The following is a 17,318-nucleotide window of genomic DNA, read 5'->3' as shown; positions in this document are numbered from 1 at the left end:
CACATATCTCACACATAGTTATGAGAAGCGTTAAACATGGAGGCGCGTGCAGTTGTCGTACTGTATTAAAGCTTTAATCAGGATAAAACTTTATATTAAAAGCTAACATAAGCATTAGCATTTATGTTAGCAACAAATAACAGGCAGCGTATCTAAAAGTATGCGACAACTACAAATAAAAAACATACCATTAAGAGCCGTGCTTGCACAGGTTCTGCACGATCCTCTTCAATAATATCCTCTGCTTCTCAATCGGGCTCAAACTGATAAGCGATATTAAAGACGCCGTTGTTTACAATACAACAGGAGCACATGCCGCCGAGGTGAGGGGCGGGACGTTTAGACGCGCACTAGAGGCGGTTTAGCCAATCACAACACACTGGGCTGGCTAACCAATCAGATCAATTATCAACTATCAATTATTATGGATAGAGGAATCGTATTATAGCTGGATACTGGAAGTTTAAAGTTAAAAACGTCTTGATGGAATTGTGTCTTATAAACATGCAGTTTTTCTCTTCACAAGTCATTAACTGATGGACTGGAGTGCTGTGGATTACTTGTGGATTATTGTGATGTTTTTATCAGCTGTTTGGACTCTCATTCTGACGGCACCCATTCACTGCAGAGCATCCATTGCTGAGACACTGATGCAATGCTACATTTCTCCAAATCTGATGAAGAAACAAACTCATTTTCATCAATTTTCAGTTTTGGGTGAACCATTCCTTTATTGGCCCGACTTTATCATATTCATTGAGAAAGACTCACTGTAATTATATATAATTACAGATTGTTCCAAAGTGAATCAAACTATGAATGCCATCTAAACTAAAGTCCTGTATGTTTGTGTAAGTGCTGTATTTGTATGGCAAGATATTGACTAAAGGAAGTCTCCATTACCTGCCACAGTAGGAAATCACTAAGACGCACTTCTCCAGACGTACGGATGAGCAGATCGGGGTTAGGAGAATTACTGCTATAGAGACACTCACTGAGGAGCACCTCAGACACATCACTGACACATCACACAGAGAAGAACAATTCATAATAAAACAGCTGTAGTTAGGAGCAAATCCTTTGTTTTCTCACACTATGTGAAAAGCACATAGTTTACCTGGATTTTATCAGGCCCTGCTCTACTCCCCATGCCATTTCCTTCACTGCATTTGCAATTTCATATCTTGAGGTATATGCAAAGCACACATTCAGAAAACACCTACATAATCAAACAGAAAACCGGTCAACAACACAAGAGAAGGATGAACTTAAACAAATGCATCATATATAGATCATGCTCTAAAACAGAAGGAATGTTTTTTTTTTAAATCATAAACTGCACTTCAAACATTTGGGGTCAGTCTTATTGTTTTTTTTTAAAGACATTAATAGTTTTATTCTGTATGGATGCATTAAATTGACCAACAGTGAAGACATTTATAATGTTACAAAAGTTTTCTATTTCAAGTAAATGCTGTTCTTTTGAACTTTCTATTCATCAAAGAATCACCGTACAACTGTTTTCACAATTGATAATAATCAGAAATGTTTCTTGAGCAGCAAATCAGTATATTAGAATGATTTCTGAAGATCATGTGACACTGAAGACTGGAGTAATGATGCTGAAAATTCAGCTTTGCACCCCAGAAATAAATTACATTTTACAATATATTCAAATCTAAAAAATATATTTTAAATTGTAATAATATATCCCATTTTTACTGTTTTTACTGTATATATTCAAATCTAAAAAAGATATTTTAAATTGTAATAATATATCCCATTTTTACTGTATTTTTGATCAAATAAATGCAGCCTTGGTGAGCAGAAGATACTTATTTCAAAAACATTAAAAAAAAAATCTTACAGATCTTAAACTTTTGACCAGAGAATAGAGTGCAAAGTGTACTTGCTTATTGAATAGGGCTAGGCAATATTGCGCAAAATTCTATTAATTTTGAATTTCTATACAAATATAGAAGGTCAAACTAATAAAATAGCATCATGCAGCGCTTACTTGTTGTGTGCTTTAGTTGCCACCACAGATTTGGCAATAAGCTGCTGCAGATCTGCAGGCAGTAGAGTCAGATCTCCCAGCACACGAATACACACACCATGCTTCTCCAGATTCTCCCTACAAATTAGGACAAATTCACATATAGATTGTATAGATATTTAGCCATCAAATAGGTGAACAGATCTTGTGCAGGAGCGACTTACTGCTCTGTCAGCAGGCGGCTGAACTTCTGTCTGGCCAGCTCCATCAGACCATCCACCTCCTCTTTGGAGCGCTTGAAGTTCTCAATGCTGAATGCATATACAGTCACCTCGTGAATGCCCAGGTTTAAGCACCAGCGGAGCGTCTATGTGAGTTTAAACATTGTACATTAAGAGATTGAGCATACATATACGTTGCTCAAAAGTTTGGGGTCAGAAATATTTTTTTGGGGGAAAATATTACTAGTTTTATTCAGCAAGGATGCATTAATTTTATCAAAAGTGTCAGTACAGACATTTATAATGTTACAAAAGATTTCTATTTCAAATAAATGCTGTTCTTTTGAACTTTCTTTTTATCAAAGAATCCTGAAAAATATCATGGTTTCCATTAAAATATTGGGCAGCACAACTGTTTTTAACATTGATAATCAGAAATGTTTCTTGAGCAGCAAATCAGCATATCAGAATGATTTCTGAAGATCATGTGACACTGAAGACTGGAGTAATGATGCTGAAAATTCAGCTTTGCTTCACAGAAATAAATTACATTTTACTTTTTTTTTTAAATTGCAATAATTTTTCACAATATTACTGTTTTTACTGTATTTTTGATCAAATAAATACAGCCTTGGTGAGCAGAAGAGACTACTTTCAAAAACATTAAAAACATTTTACAGACCAGATTGAATAGTAATGCAATAAAATTTAAAGATCAGTGAGAAAACACAAATTACTGATTTTTTAAATTTTATTTTACACAATATTTATTAAAATATTTGAAAACATTTTTTATCCATTGACATAACTGACAGAAAAGGGAACACTTAACACTTCTGTTAATCGGTCAAGCAGTCAAATTGGCAAAATATTGGTCAATTAATCCATCTCAGTCTGTTATTATCTGCATACTCACCTCTGCCAGTTTCTCAAAACCCTGCGAGTGGCCCTCCTGCCTCTCCACATGTGCCTTTTGGGCGAAACGCCTGTTACCATCCATGATAAAGGCCACATGTTTGGGCATAGGCCCTGCCTGAGATATAAAAAGAGTTTAAGAAAGTCATTAGGGTGTTAGGTCATTGTTTCAGTTCAATGTACAGTACAGATCCTCCGAAAAGCACCTTTAGGATGTTGGCAGTGAGCCTTTCTAAAAAGGAGAGTTGCCTCTCTCGAATCCACGACATGACTGGACTTTCTGTGAAGAAAAAAAAACCAGTTACTGTTACGAAATGCATAGTAATGGAAAGGACTTTTGAGAAATGGTTAAAACACATCTTGTACATGAGCATTTGAACCATAAAGAGGCACTTATTTTAATCAATTATTTATTCATTGCAATTTTTGCCTTTGTAGTAATCTAACTATATCTTCAACTATTTATATCATTGAATAGAATTAAATGTGATTGAATATAATTACATTAATGATTAAACGATGTTGATGTCTATAGAGCAGGGTGGTAGACAGCTAATTAAATATGCATATAACAAAATTAAATAAAAGCAGAATTGCTGGATCTAAATGAACACTTACAAATATATACATATTTCCTTCAAAATTTAAATTACCCAGGTAAAATTTAAGTCTATTTCAATATAAGTTGTTAATAATTTTTTTAATAACTGACCGAAACAAAATTTATAATGACAGTTTACATGAAATTGTCTTTATGAGATTAATTATGTATTCAAATATCAAAATGTCCTACTTCTCAATCTCTTTTGACAACACGAACAGGATAATATATTGTAGGCAATTCACAACCGTTTTTTCTAATTAAACCTAAAAACACAGACTACTGTAACCACATCAGTAAATAAACATATTAAATTCATCTGAATGAAATGCATCTGATTATTTTAATAAAGACATATATTAATGAGCGCGCATACTATCCTAAATATCACGACATAACGATGTTAAAATAGAATGTCACTGTAATCACATTCATTAAAAGGAGGCTTTCATTCCAACAAATCGAAATCAGTTTGATTTAAAGCGTTAATACGCTGTTCTTCAAGAAATCATAAAGCTCCAACTCACTGCCTGTCTGTACAATAACGTCTTCTTCCTCTGACAGGAAATGACGACACAGAAACGCGACAGCAAACGCCAAAATAAAATAGTTTTTCGACCAATGCAAAACCTCCCTGAAATTTAAACCATGTTTTAAACTAGTAATATCCTCATGAGAACCAGAAATAAAAAGCTTTGTGAATTTAGTATTTTTTCATGTCATTACATTGTTTAGAGCATAAGAGAAAAATGGTCTCAGGACTTGACAAGAAAAGACGTGAAAAGGCAAAAACAATGGGATTTTTTTTAAAATCACCAATCAATTTTTAGGTTTCAAGATTTTTTTTATACCTAACTTTAAGGATGGTTTTCAACTATGTTATAAAATATATTACAAAATGATCTGATATACAATTTTGCTTCATGCAATATGTGTGTAAAAATTCCATAAACTGGTTTTCCCATCAAGCACAATGTTATCTATACACTGTATCTAATTTGCATATTAAAGTGCTTTTGGGACAGCATGTTGAAAAAAGAAGTGTAATAATGGGAGTAGTAATTGGCCAGATTTTCATAATGATATCTAATATTTCATAAGAATATTGATATAATTTGTTTTCCTATTCAATTCTTTTGTCTCCCAAAATGTATAATAAACATGCTTTTAGTCCTGGTGTCCTCTACAGTAGTAGACATGCATGAAATCGATAATAACAGGAAGTCATATTTTGATTTGAAACTTGATTTGAATGCCCTGAGATGTTGATTTATGACAAACAATTTGAAAATTAATCAGATTTAAATTATAATTACAAAATATTATCATATTTCCATAAGGATGTACAATTTTATCACTAAATTAATGTCAGCCATTTTTAAAAACCAAGGAGAGGGAGTGGCCACGGTGAAACATCCAATCATTTGGTATCTCTGGAAAGCCCTGAATGTGCTCCGTACAGGACATCCAGACCTAAAACTGTGACATGTGAGGTCTCAGAGAAATTCACTCAAATATAATGTCCACTACAGAGGCAAAACCTCCATAGCTGGGTCTCAGGAGGATATGAATAAAAAATACGTTCGGCATTTCTGTTGTTGTTGTTTTTTTAATGCAAAAAAATAAAAAAAACTGTGTAGAAAGCAAAGCACGCCCCTCTTAAAAAATAGAAAAGTCATAAAAACAAAAAAGGGCTAAACATTAAGAAATGTACATTTGTATATGAAAACACGTTTATTTATTTATTAGTTTGTTTGTTTAAAATAATTCTTTAACTTTTAGTAGGGACAATTAGCTTTTTTTGCCAACTGAAAGTCAGTGTAATCATGAAATGACCATAAAATGTTGTCTTAGTGTGTTAACATTTTAGATATTTTAACAATATGTATGGTAACAATTTACTGTAGTTCTTGTATTCTGTTTACAGTTTAATCGTGTGATTTGTTGCAAGACCAAGGTTACAAAAAGGATGGGAAATTAACTTGACTTTTTAAAATTCTAACTATTTATTTATTTATTATAAATAGTGGCTGGTAAATGTTTTTTTTTCTTTTTTTGAAAAGATTTAGATTTTGAACTAAATCTTCCAATAAATAAATAAATGTTATAGGTCTTAATATTTTACTTATTTGTATTGAAGTCCAAATATATGAGCATTACATTTTTAATTGCACAGAATAAACTGTCTAGTTGTTTGTTTTAAGTCTAAAATTTTATTTATAATTACACATATAATAACTATACATTTAATACGTTTGCAAATATTTAAAGTATAAATCATATTCAAGCCAATGCTAATTCTGATATTTCTTATTCAGTGGCTTTCATTGGAGTTGACATTTTACAAGGACGGTTTTTTTGTTAGTGTTTTTTGTTGAGGTTCATCGCACGCAATCCATGTAGTGCACTAAATAAGTTTAGGAATCTGTTTCGCACACCGCTAAACTGAAATAAAAGGGGTCAGCATGTAGTCTAGTATGTAGCGCATAGTACGCAGTATGCTTGTATTTGAATTGGCATTTTCAAGCGCACACTAGAGGGCGAGCACAAAACAGACCAGCTACAGTCAAGAAAGAATCTCAGCAGTGCCGAGGAGGAGGAGAAGAAGAAGAAGAAGAAGAAGGGCTCTCGGTCTGTGGGGGGTGACTGAGGGGTCGAGCGTTTTTGTTCCGCTGGTGGATCCTGCTTAAACGGTGAGCAGGAGGCACAACAACCCAAACCAGAGCAGCCCGACCCGGAAAGAGCCTGGAGGAGCGGGTCGTTACGGATCGGAACTAAGGCGCTTTTGTTTCTCTCTCAACTCCTGCGGGTTTGGGGGCTCCAGCGGCGGCGGCGGAGACGATCCCGCTCGCCCAGGGAAGGAGGCTGGAAGTCGGGGACGCTTCCAGCCTGCAGGGCCGGGCGCCGTGGCGATTGAGCATCCGGAATTTGGTGAACCCTTTGGGGCTCAGTGGATGGGATGGAGCCTGGACCATCTGGCGCTGGTGGGTTCGGATCTTATGTTTCCTAATCTTATTGTTGCTACACATTGTATCATTTCATAATGACACATTGTAACATTCCGTAATGACACATTGTCACATTCTCTAAGGATACATTGTAACATTCCGCAAGCACACATTGTATCATTCCAGAAGAAACATTGTAACCGTCTATTAGAATGTTCACTACTAGGTGATACCTGCAAGTTAATGTAAAGGTGTAGGATCGTTTATATGTGCTTAAGGGGAAAATAATGCAGGGAATCGGGGAGATTGTCCTAGGTCAGGGGTCGTGGGAAGACATGAGCTTGAAGCCCGCCTTCAGCAGATGCAGCAGGGGAAAGTGACCCCCAGGGGTCTTTATTGATCCTGCTAAAGTGTGGCTCAGTCCAATGTTACCAATTTCACTTCCATTAACAGTATAAATGCACGACCAGATAAATGATTTATATTAGGAGGGATAAAAGCTGCCTGGCTGCTGCTGTGGGTTTTGGGAATATGATTTGATTTAATTTTACAAACATTTTTAGTGGATAAATGATTAACTGTTTCAAAGGATGTCTTTAAATGCAGATAAAGAAAATAGTCAATTTGACCTAAAGTTGCATTGGATGTGTAAAGCTGTGTGAAATGGTTAAAAACGATTTCTGATCATGGAAAATAAGAAACCATGTAAAATTCTAGTAAAAAAAAAAAAATCCTGCTCATTGTTTTTGTTTCATTTCACAATTTTTTGATGTTAAAGTGTTTACTTGGAGATCAGACATTCAGATTTAAATCTGAGCTCGACAACATTTACAAATTAACTTTTTTTTTACATTGAATTGTTTGTTTGAGCATCACAACACCGAAACATTGACTCAACCAGTGCTGTGAGTTTGGGGCGGGACTATCTGTTGCTCTGACCAATGGCAGTTGGGCAGGATCGTTTGAGAAGCCTGTTTGAAACGATTATTATTTTTGCAGGCTTTGACTTCTTACAAATGAATGTTTGTCATTGTGATAGCTCTCTTTTAGTCACTTATTGTCAATAGTTTTGGTTGCATATGTATATCAGACACCCTGCTCATGAAAAGCCCACATTGCTAGAGCAAAACGTGTTGATGTAGTTGTTTGTGTGACTCTGAGGGTGGCCTTTATTAATGAGCGGCAGGGGAAGGGTCACAGGGGCTGTGCACTGGCCAGGTGGCGTCTCTGTGGATCATGCACACTTCAGTGCGTTATGCTCTTGAGCCCTCAATAGCAGGACATCTGCCAGCCCAAAATATTGGTTCTGTTCCTCTGTCACAGTTCTGCCCACTTCTGCTTTCAGCAGGGCTGATATATAACAAAATGGATTTTTCAGCCTTTTGATGCCTTCAATATATACTTATGCATTTGTTCTGAAATCGCTTAAAGAGAGGCGAGAAGAATTGGCATTTTGTTAAAAATCAATGTTTCCTCTGCTTGTCAGTAGATATTGAATAATTTGATATTAAATAATAAATCTGTCCACATTTTGTAAATTTTTGCGGTACCACTTTACAATAAGGTCTTATTTGTTAACATTAGTTAATGCATTAACTGACAATGAGCAATATATACAGCATTTATTAACCTTGTTAAATGTTAATATAACATTACGTTGAACATTGTATATGTGATATACAAAATATGTATAAAATGTTTGTTAGTTCACATTGCATTAACGAATGTTAACTGATATAACTTCGATCTTAAAAATGTTACAAGATTAATAAATGCTGTAGAAATATTTTTTATTTTTAGTGCAATGTTGACTAATCTAATGTAGTTCACTTATGTTAACAAATGAAACGTTATTGTAAAGTGCTACAGATTTTTAAATGAATAAATGTGAAATTCCATGTAGAAACTTCCATGAAAATCTTCGAGCATTAATGCAAAAGTCCGAGTTTTGAATTGATTCATTGAAATTAACAGTATGAACTAATGCAAAGAAGTGAATCAAACTCTAACATGGTTTTGCTATTCAAGTCTAACGTCATTTTGTTAAAAATCAATGTTTTCCAGTGCTTCTTAATCGATTGAATCATTTTGTTTTTGAATCATTTTTATCTGTCAAGTTGTGTCAACAGATAATTAAAAAAATATATATATTTATGGCAAAGTTTCCATGCAGAAACTTCCATGAAAATTTGCCCGTTGAATAAGTAGCTAAATCAGAGTTTTGAATTGATTCATTGAAATGAACCGTTTGAACTGATGCAAAGAAATTAATAAAGTTCTAAGTTCTTTTTATATCCCTATCAAAATAATTGCAAATATAATGTAAATGTTGAATTTCTTTGGCATCAGAAGCAGATATAGAGCTGGACTACAGCCTTTAGTAAATGTAGTGGGCAAATCGCACAATATTCCCAATGAAGCAGCAAATATGTTATGTACACATCTATATACAGCTATCTATCTACATGTATGTATATATCTATCAGCCAGCCCTAACAGAGAGCTGCCATTGTTTACTGGTTTCTTGAGAACTGGCTCCATTTCTAGCCATCTGCCGCTGCCTGCATTCGCTCTGCTGTAGGAACATAGAGTTTGCCATTGATCAAGACTTAGCAGAGTATATATCCTACAGAAAAAAAGCGTACGAGAGTTCTCCGAAGCGCCTCTTAAATCACAGGCGAGCTATAAAGCGGGCCGTGTAGGATAAGATTGATGACCTTGTCTCGGCGTAATGTCGAGGTGCTCACTGACACTATACGATGAATAAGGCCAAGGTCCGGCTCTCCCAAAACCCCCACGTATCCCTGGTTTCCTGATCTCCATGACAATGTGTGTTGCTGTGCGGTTGCTATGGAGAGGCTGGGAATGTTTTGGGGCCCCTGTGTTTCTGTGTGCTGATGTGGAGGCGAGGGGGGGCTCCTCTCCTCCGGCTCCCCCTGTTCGGGAAGGAGGGCAGCTGGGGTCTTTGTTATGATGGAGGGAGTGTTCTTCATAGGCAGAGAGGTTAAAGGCGTCAGCGCTTTAGGCTAGTGCTTCGCAAATAGTTTTGGTTCGGGATGCAGATTTTACTTTGGATAACAAAACTGGTTATCAAAATGTTGACGTGTGTAATTTCTGTGCCACCGACGTGTGTCGCAAAATGACTGTTTTCAAACACGTTTCCCAAATATTGCCATTGGTGGAATATTGTTGTGTCAGGTTGGTTGATATACTCAAACAAATCTGTTTTGAAACCATGTCAACCTAAGAGGGATTTACTTATAATTATCTGTCTCTATACTTATGGGATAGAATAAAGTAACATGGAAAAAAAATGACCTATATCAATAAAATTTTTTAAAAAATGAACACGGAAAAGTGTTGAAGTTCCCATTATCTACACAGACCCTACCAGTGTTGTTATTGTAAACTAAAGCTATTAATATAGTTTTGTTTATGAAAGTAAATCTGAAAAAAAAAATTAGATGAAAGAAAAAAAAAACTTAAATGAAAATGAAAAAATAAGTTAAAATACTAAAATTAGTCAAACTAAAACTGAAATAAATATAAACTAAACCTAAATAGAAATATTCAGTTAAAAAAAATAAAAAATAAAAACGAAAATGCACATAACAAAAGTCTATATAGTCTTAGTAATAAATGTCTGTCTCACTCTCTTCGTATCAATTTGGAATAAAATGAAATATTTTAGCATGAAAAAATGACCAACATCAATTTCGAAATCGAACACTGAAATGCATTAAAATGACCATGATGCACAGACCCAACAAGTGTTATTGTAAACTAAAGCTATTAAAATCTTTTTTGTTTATTGAAATAAAGATAAAATATAAATATATGGGGAAAAAATGTTACCTTGGCAACTAACTGAAATGCAGTAATAAGTAAAATGGAGTACTAAAATTACTAAAACTAAAACAGAACATTGTTGTATCATTGAGATATTATAGTTTTTATTAATGTTTTTATTTGAATTAGTTGATGTTTAAGTAAATTTGTTGTGCTTTTGTTATTAGTTTTTGTTTTTTAAATGTCTATTGTTTTTATTAATTTTTACTTCAGTGCTAGTCATTTTAGTACATCTACCTAAACTAAATGAAAATTAGATGATTTAAGCTTTTTTAAATATATTATTTTATTTAAAGTTTATTTTATTTAAAGTAACTAAAAGTTTGTCATGGTTTTAGTTTTAGTTAACTATAATTGAAACTGAAATCAAAATAAATGAGAAAAAAGCAAACAAAACAAAAACGAATAAAAAGCACAAAATAAATATAGTTTTATTTAAAATAGTAATAAATAGTGTAATATTTTAGTATGATTAAATTTCATATTCTAACACTGGGCACAAGAATATTAAAAATTACTAACATGAGAAGGGCTTGAAAGTTCTGCTTTCTAAACGTCTTCATAATGTTTATGATTTCTTGCAGTCAGTGATTCACTGTCTGCGCAAACCATGTTTTGCTTCATTGCTAGTGTATTTTCTTTGACCTGTGTATTTGTAGATGGTTTAGAGGGCGAGGGCCTGTCACACAGCCATTGACATCTGTCTAATTTGACTAGCAAAGTGACAAATAAATTTCCGGCAAAACAAAGTAGAGTTTGATTGGACACATGACCTTTAACATCAACAACAACACATATGGAAGGTGTTTTCTCCTCCATTTTAAACGTTGATAAGTCTGTTTATTTTGTTATCCTAACTGTACATGATTATATGGTTATTTGTATGTTATTGTTTATTATTCAACATCACCGTTGAAGTCAAAGACACATGCAGTGATGTAGGGCTGTCAAAAAAAATTCTAATTTCGAATATTCGTCGAATTTTAAATAAAAATCCACATTCGAATGCAAAAACGTTGCATTCGAATTTTAGGTGTGCGTTAAGGAGGCAGTCTTATCAGCGGCGCATGAGATGCGATGACCCCTTTGTATTAAACTATGCATACATACATGATGCTGTTTTGTTTATAGTTGTTTAAGCAACTTAATTATAATTGGTTTATAAACATTATTTTAAACATTATGCAGTTTTTTTCACAGATAGTCGTTACCTGATGCTTTGAATAAACGTGCATTAGAAATATTTTGCTCGATGCGCCCTCTTGTGGCCTCAGGAGAGAAGTCAAACGCTTTTCTTCACCCTAACTGAAATTATGCATTTTAAATTCGAATATAATTCAAATTTTGATAATATTTAAGTAAAAAAAATTCTAATTTAGTTTTTCACTAATTTTGACAGCCCTACAGTGATGTGAAAATACAGAGCAGGACGTGTCCCAAACAATGCATGACAATGCAGAACTTTGGGGCTTTAAACTAAAGCAGAAGCTTTTTATTAAGAGTTTATGGTTGCCAGTAACAACTTACTACATTAATATAGTATTAATCTGAACTGAAGTTCATTAATGTCACCCAGTCAGAGTTTAGAGTCTGTTTTAAAACATCAGGTTGACTGTTTGGAGGATTCAGACCGATGCCATCATTTATTTGTTTTCAATGATTCAATATTTTGGTTTGAATCCATCAAGTTATAGATCGCATGATTATTGTTTATTTATTTAGTCATTTATCAGACGCTTTTATCCAAAGCGACTTACAAATGAGGACAACAATAAAAGACCTATACAGACATAATAAATTTTAGACATAATTTAACTAAAATTAAAATAAATAACAAATACAAATAATACAAATCAAATTACAGTAGTTTATCAGTAATCCTAAAAAATAACAGTCAAACACACATGCTAAAAAACAACAACTTACTTACACATAGTAAGAAATGGTTATAAAAACTGAAACAGAAGTGAAACAAGTAGTAGGAATATATATATTATATACATGTATTTTTATTCAACTCACACCATAATTATATTATGAAATAAAATCACTCCTGCAAACAGATCGTGGTCATACATAGCATCCATTATATATGCATATGTGACCCTGGAGCACAAAACCAGTCTTAAGTCACTGGGGTATATTTGTAGCAATAGCCAAAATACATTCATGATGAAATGCATGAATGGGTCAGAATTATAGATTTTTCTTCTATGTCAAAAATCATTAGGATATTAAGTAAAGATCATGTTCCATGAAGATATTTTGTAAATTTCCTACCGTAAATATATTAAAACTTAATTTTTGATTAGTAATATGCATTGCTAAGAACTTCATTTAGACAACTTTAAAGGCGATTTTCTCAATATTTAGATTTTTTGCACCCTCAGATTCCAGATTTTCAAATAGTTGTATCTCGGCCAAATATTGTCAAATACAATCCTAACAAACCATACAACAATGGAAAGCTTATTTATTCAGCTTTCAGATGACGTATAAATCTCAATTTCGAAAAATTGACCTTTATGTCTGGTTTTGTGGTCCAGGGTCACTTATGTTTACATTTGCTTTATAGCCTTTAATTTGAAACGCTGTGAAACCTCAAAAATCAATGCAATATTTTAAAACAGACCAAATTCTGATATGATATCAATGCACATTATAATATCACTATACTATATTTAATTAGTTTTTGTATTTGTTTGTTTGTTTATTTATTTATATTTGAAATATATTGTACAAGTCAGCATCTTCCACATCTTGTTTAATGTGGCCAAAACACTAGAAAAGTGTGAAAAGTGTTGGAAATCATTATCAACTGTGCTGCTTGTTCTGATTATTGAATGATGGTCAGAATGGCTGTCGATTGCACACTAGTTTTGAGTTCACTCTTAAGTATACTTTTACCCTGATACTCCTTTCTTTTTCAGTTTTTTGCCTTCCCACCCCCTTCCCGTTTTAGTCGCCATCCTTTTTGTTCCTTTCCCGTGCTTTTGTCCTGTTTCCATACACACTCCTGTCACCATATCTCTAGTCCCATAATCCCCCAAACTCCCCCTGAACTCCTGCTTTCACCGTGTCTCGCTCTTATAACCTCCTATCTGCTTAATGACCTCTCTCTCTCGGTCTGTCTCTCTCTCTCTGTCTGTCTCTCTCTGTCTGTCTGTCTCTCGTCCGCAGTGCCCGCCGGGCCGTACCCCCCACCCCTGCAGCAGGTGTTCCAGGCGCCCCGCAGGCCGGGCATGGGCACCGTCGGCAAACCCATCAAGCTGCTTGCCAACTACTTTGAGGTGGAAATCCCAAAAATGGATGTGTACCACTATGAAGTGGACATCAAACCTGATAAGTGTCCTCGACGGGTCAACAGGTAAATCTCAAATGTCCACAATCATTCCTAGGGCTGTCACCTATTTATATGACACACATATATGTGACCCTGGAGCACAAAAGCAGTCGCTGGGGTATATTTGTAGCAATAGCCAAAAATACATTGTATGGGTCAAAATTAATCGATTTTTCTTTTATGCCAAAAATCATTAGGATATTAAGTAAAGATCATGTTCCATGAAGATATTTTGTAAATTTCCTACTGTAAATATATCAAAACTTAATTTTTGATTAGTAATATGCATTGCTAAGAACTTCATTTGGACAACTTTAAAGGCGATTTTCTCAATATTTCGATTTTATTTGCTCCCTAAGATTCCAGATTTTAAAATATTTGTATCTCTGCCAAATATTGTCCTATCCTAACAAACATATATCAATGGAAAGCTTATTTATTCAGCTTTCGGATGATGTATAAATCTTAATTACGAAAAATTGACACTTAAGACTGGTTTTGTGGTCCAGGGTCACATATATATATATATATATATATACTAATAAATGTTTAAAATGAATTGTCATACAAATTAATTTTCACGTAAAGTCATTTTTCCACATTGAATTTGGAATCAGAGGTAGAATCACATGTAAAATGATTTTTTTTGTTCCACTTTAGTCTAAAGACTTAGTTATAATAGTCTGTCTCTTCTTATCAGATTGGGATAGAATAAAGTTTTTGTTTATTGAAATAAAGCTGAAATAAAATATAAATAATGGATAAAAACTCAAATTAAAATTAGAAATGTTAAGTGAAATAAACATGTTTAAGTACTAAACCTAAAATTCTAACTGAAATAAATATAAATATAAAAATAAGATATACAAACAAATAAGCTAAATAAAAATATTTTAAAAGTTACAAAAGCACGTTAAAAAACTACTAAAACTGAAACATTTTAAAATATGAAAATATAAAAATAAAAGCTAATTCATTTCCCCCACATTGCATTTGGAATCAGAGGTAGAATTACATAAAATAATATTTATTTTGTATTCTGTTATAATTGTCTGACTGTCTTTTTTTGTTTTTGTGAAAAATAAATATTAGATTGAAAAATGTATATTTAAAAAACACAAAAATTAGAAATAATACTTTAGTAACTAACTGAAATAAAAAGAATAATTTGAAGTACTAAAATTACTAAAACTGAAAATAATATAAATTAAAGCTAAATGACTCAAATTAAAATGAAAACTAAAAATATAAAACTAAAAGTGTATTCATTTTATCACGCTGATTTTGGAATCTGAGGTAGATTGGCATGAAAAATATTATGTTTGTTCCACTTTAGTCTTAGTCCACTTTGCATTCACACTGTCAACAATACAAGATGTTAATATTGAATAACTTGAAATTCAGACTAATATTTTTTTTCTTAGCCATCAAAATATTTCAAGATGACAAAGCGTCAGGTTTAGCTTTTGATTATGTAATAATCTTGACAGGCTTAGTCTTTCCTCAGTATGAATTGAGATAAAGTTTACCCTATCATTAGCTATTTCTCTAAAATCATTGGGGTCAGTAGAATCAAAGCCTGCAGATTTGCATGGCTTGGTGACAAAGGCCAAAATTTTTCAGTTACCTCAATTACATAAAGCGTGACCTAGAAAGGAACCTCCTCATGCTGTTCTTCCCTGAAAAGGTTTTTAGAATGAAATGTTCCTGTAGACGTGCACAGGCAACGCTTGAATCCTGTTCATCCCGTAACTGTATTTTCAGTTCAACTAAGTTGTCTGCCTTCTGAGTTAAATACAACTTAAGCCTGGTTTATTCTCGATGCGTCTGCACAAGCGTGAGGATGAGTGTGAAAGTGACATCATTGTGCCATCACCACTGCATGGGCGCGTCTGAGCCAAATTCTGTGCACCACAATCCCATCAGACCCTTAAATATCAAACACTTTCTGAGGCAGAAAAGGATGCTAGTAATGTAAAAAGCACAGTTTTTTAACTACACAGCGAAGTTATCTGTTACAGCTCATCAGTTGTTCATTGTAATGTATTGCATTATATGTTTCGATCATCAAACTAAGCATTTAAATATCATCTTACTAAGACATATTATTGGAGATAAAGAGTGACGACTGATATTTATATAATTTTATGTAAGTATCTGCTATACTGTTTTTTTTGTAAGCATCAGAATTTCATCACGTTTTGTTCATGTAAATATCAGCATCTGCAACAAATTGCAAATATTTACTCAGTTTGGGCCTCTGAATAAAATGGACTATTTTTTTCCTCCACAATCACACTATATCAGATTATATGAGCCTGATGTGTGTGTGAAATATGATGCTCAACAACAAACATGCATGCAAACTTTGTTTTAGATTTTGTCTGAAGATTCAATACATTAAGATTTTTCAAGATTTTTTTTTATATGTCAGGTTTTACAGGGTTAAGCATTGTGAAAATCTTGTTTATATTATGTGATATCATTTGGCTATTAAATTTCCTACACGTTCCTGTCATTAAGGTACCATTTCAGTTAGTTTTGATTCATTTTTGTGAATCAGTTCAAACTATCTGTTTCAGTGATTCAGTTCTAAAACTCAGATTTAATAATTCGTTTCAGAGCAACTTGATTTTTGTTCTATAATTTCCATCCCTAGCCTTGATTGTAATTTATGTAATGTAATTAATGCAGTTTCATGCTGTTCTCATTCTGGGCCTCTCGTCTGATGTTGTAGGTTGATTTCGAGGTGACCATCCCCGGCGAGGGGAAGGATCGCATCTTTAAAGTGTCCATTAACTGGCTGGCCAAGGTGTCGTGGCGGCTGCTGCAGGAGACGCTGGTCAGCGGACGTCTGCAGGTCCCGCTGGACTCTGTCCAAGCCCTCGATGTGGCCATGAGACACCTGGCCTCTATGAGGTACGCTGCTCACAGACTGACAGGTCACAAACAAACATTAGGGATTTATCAATTCACTCGTTTTCTCAGTGCCATCGATTCTGCCGATGCATACCGTTTGTGTCAATCTTGAATTGTAGTATGTAATGTAAAGTATGTAATTTTTGTGTAATTTTAGTATAGTTGAGATAAATGAATATTTAGAATGAATAATTTTTATATTTTACAATTTTTATATTTTAATTTTAAAGCTGTTTTTATTATTATTATTATTATTATTATTATTATTATTATTATTATTGGCACATTGCACTCTTTGTTATGTTCCAAGTAGCCTGTATTTAAAGTAGCACTGTCAAACGATTAATCGTGATTAATCGCATCCAAAATAAAAGTTTTTGTTTACATTATATATGTATGTGTACTGTGTATATTTACTATGTGTATATATAAATACACACACAGAATATATTTAGAAAATATTTACGTTAATACATTTATATATTCATATTTTTATATTATATATAAATATATTTAATATATAAAC

At 33.5% G+C, this 17,318-nt stretch overlaps 2 protein-coding genes across 3 annotated transcripts in view; one reads left to right on the top strand and one right to left on the bottom strand.

The window, feature by feature from the left end:
- Positions 1 to 4,329, bottom strand: part of dhdds (dehydrodolichyl diphosphate synthase) — a 6,892-nt gene extending 2,563 nt beyond the window's left edge. The window contains exons 1-7 of one of the 2 annotated variants that reach the window (XM_016511711.1): positions 4,261 to 4,329; positions 3,339 to 3,412; positions 3,134 to 3,250; positions 2,221 to 2,363; positions 2,018 to 2,134; positions 1,118 to 1,219; positions 904 to 1,018 (exon numbers count right to left, since the gene is read on the bottom strand). In XM_016511711.1, the coding sequence (XP_016367197.1) occupies positions 904 to 1,018; positions 1,118 to 1,219; positions 2,018 to 2,134; positions 2,221 to 2,363; positions 3,134 to 3,250; positions 3,339 to 3,401 (657 nt within the window). In that variant the 5' untranslated portion in view covers positions 3,402 to 3,412; positions 4,261 to 4,329. Of the gene's footprint in view, positions 1 to 903; positions 1,019 to 1,117; positions 1,220 to 2,017; positions 2,135 to 2,220; positions 2,364 to 3,133; positions 3,251 to 3,338; positions 3,413 to 4,162; positions 4,217 to 4,260 lie in introns of those variants that run through there. The other variant, XM_016511712.1, reaches the window with a different exon arrangement.
- Positions 4,330 to 6,277: 1,948 nt separating this feature from the next.
- LOC107707628 (protein argonaute-1-like) overlaps positions 6,278 to 17,318 on the top strand; it is a 32,404-nt gene continuing 21,363 nt past the window's right edge. Inside the window, exons 1-4 of the mRNA XM_016511703.1 lie at positions 6,278 to 6,717; positions 13,711 to 13,897; positions 15,497 to 15,560; positions 16,611 to 16,815. Of these exons, the coding sequence (XP_016367189.1) occupies positions 6,693 to 6,717; positions 13,711 to 13,897; positions 15,497 to 15,560; positions 16,611 to 16,815 (481 nt within the window). The 5' untranslated portion in view covers positions 6,278 to 6,692. The remainder of the gene's footprint in view (positions 6,718 to 13,710; positions 13,898 to 15,496; positions 15,561 to 16,610; positions 16,816 to 17,318) is intronic.

Source organism: Sinocyclocheilus rhinocerous, unplaced genomic scaffold (genome assembly GCF_001515625.1).
Source record: "Sinocyclocheilus rhinocerous isolate Xijiao unplaced genomic scaffold, SAMN03320098_v1.1 scaffold235, whole genome shotgun sequence".
Taxonomy (NCBI): Eukaryota; Metazoa; Chordata; class Actinopteri; order Cypriniformes; family Cyprinidae; genus Sinocyclocheilus; species Sinocyclocheilus rhinocerous.
Note: the sequence above shows the minus strand (reverse complement) of the source record. Positions and strands in the feature narration are given on the sequence as shown.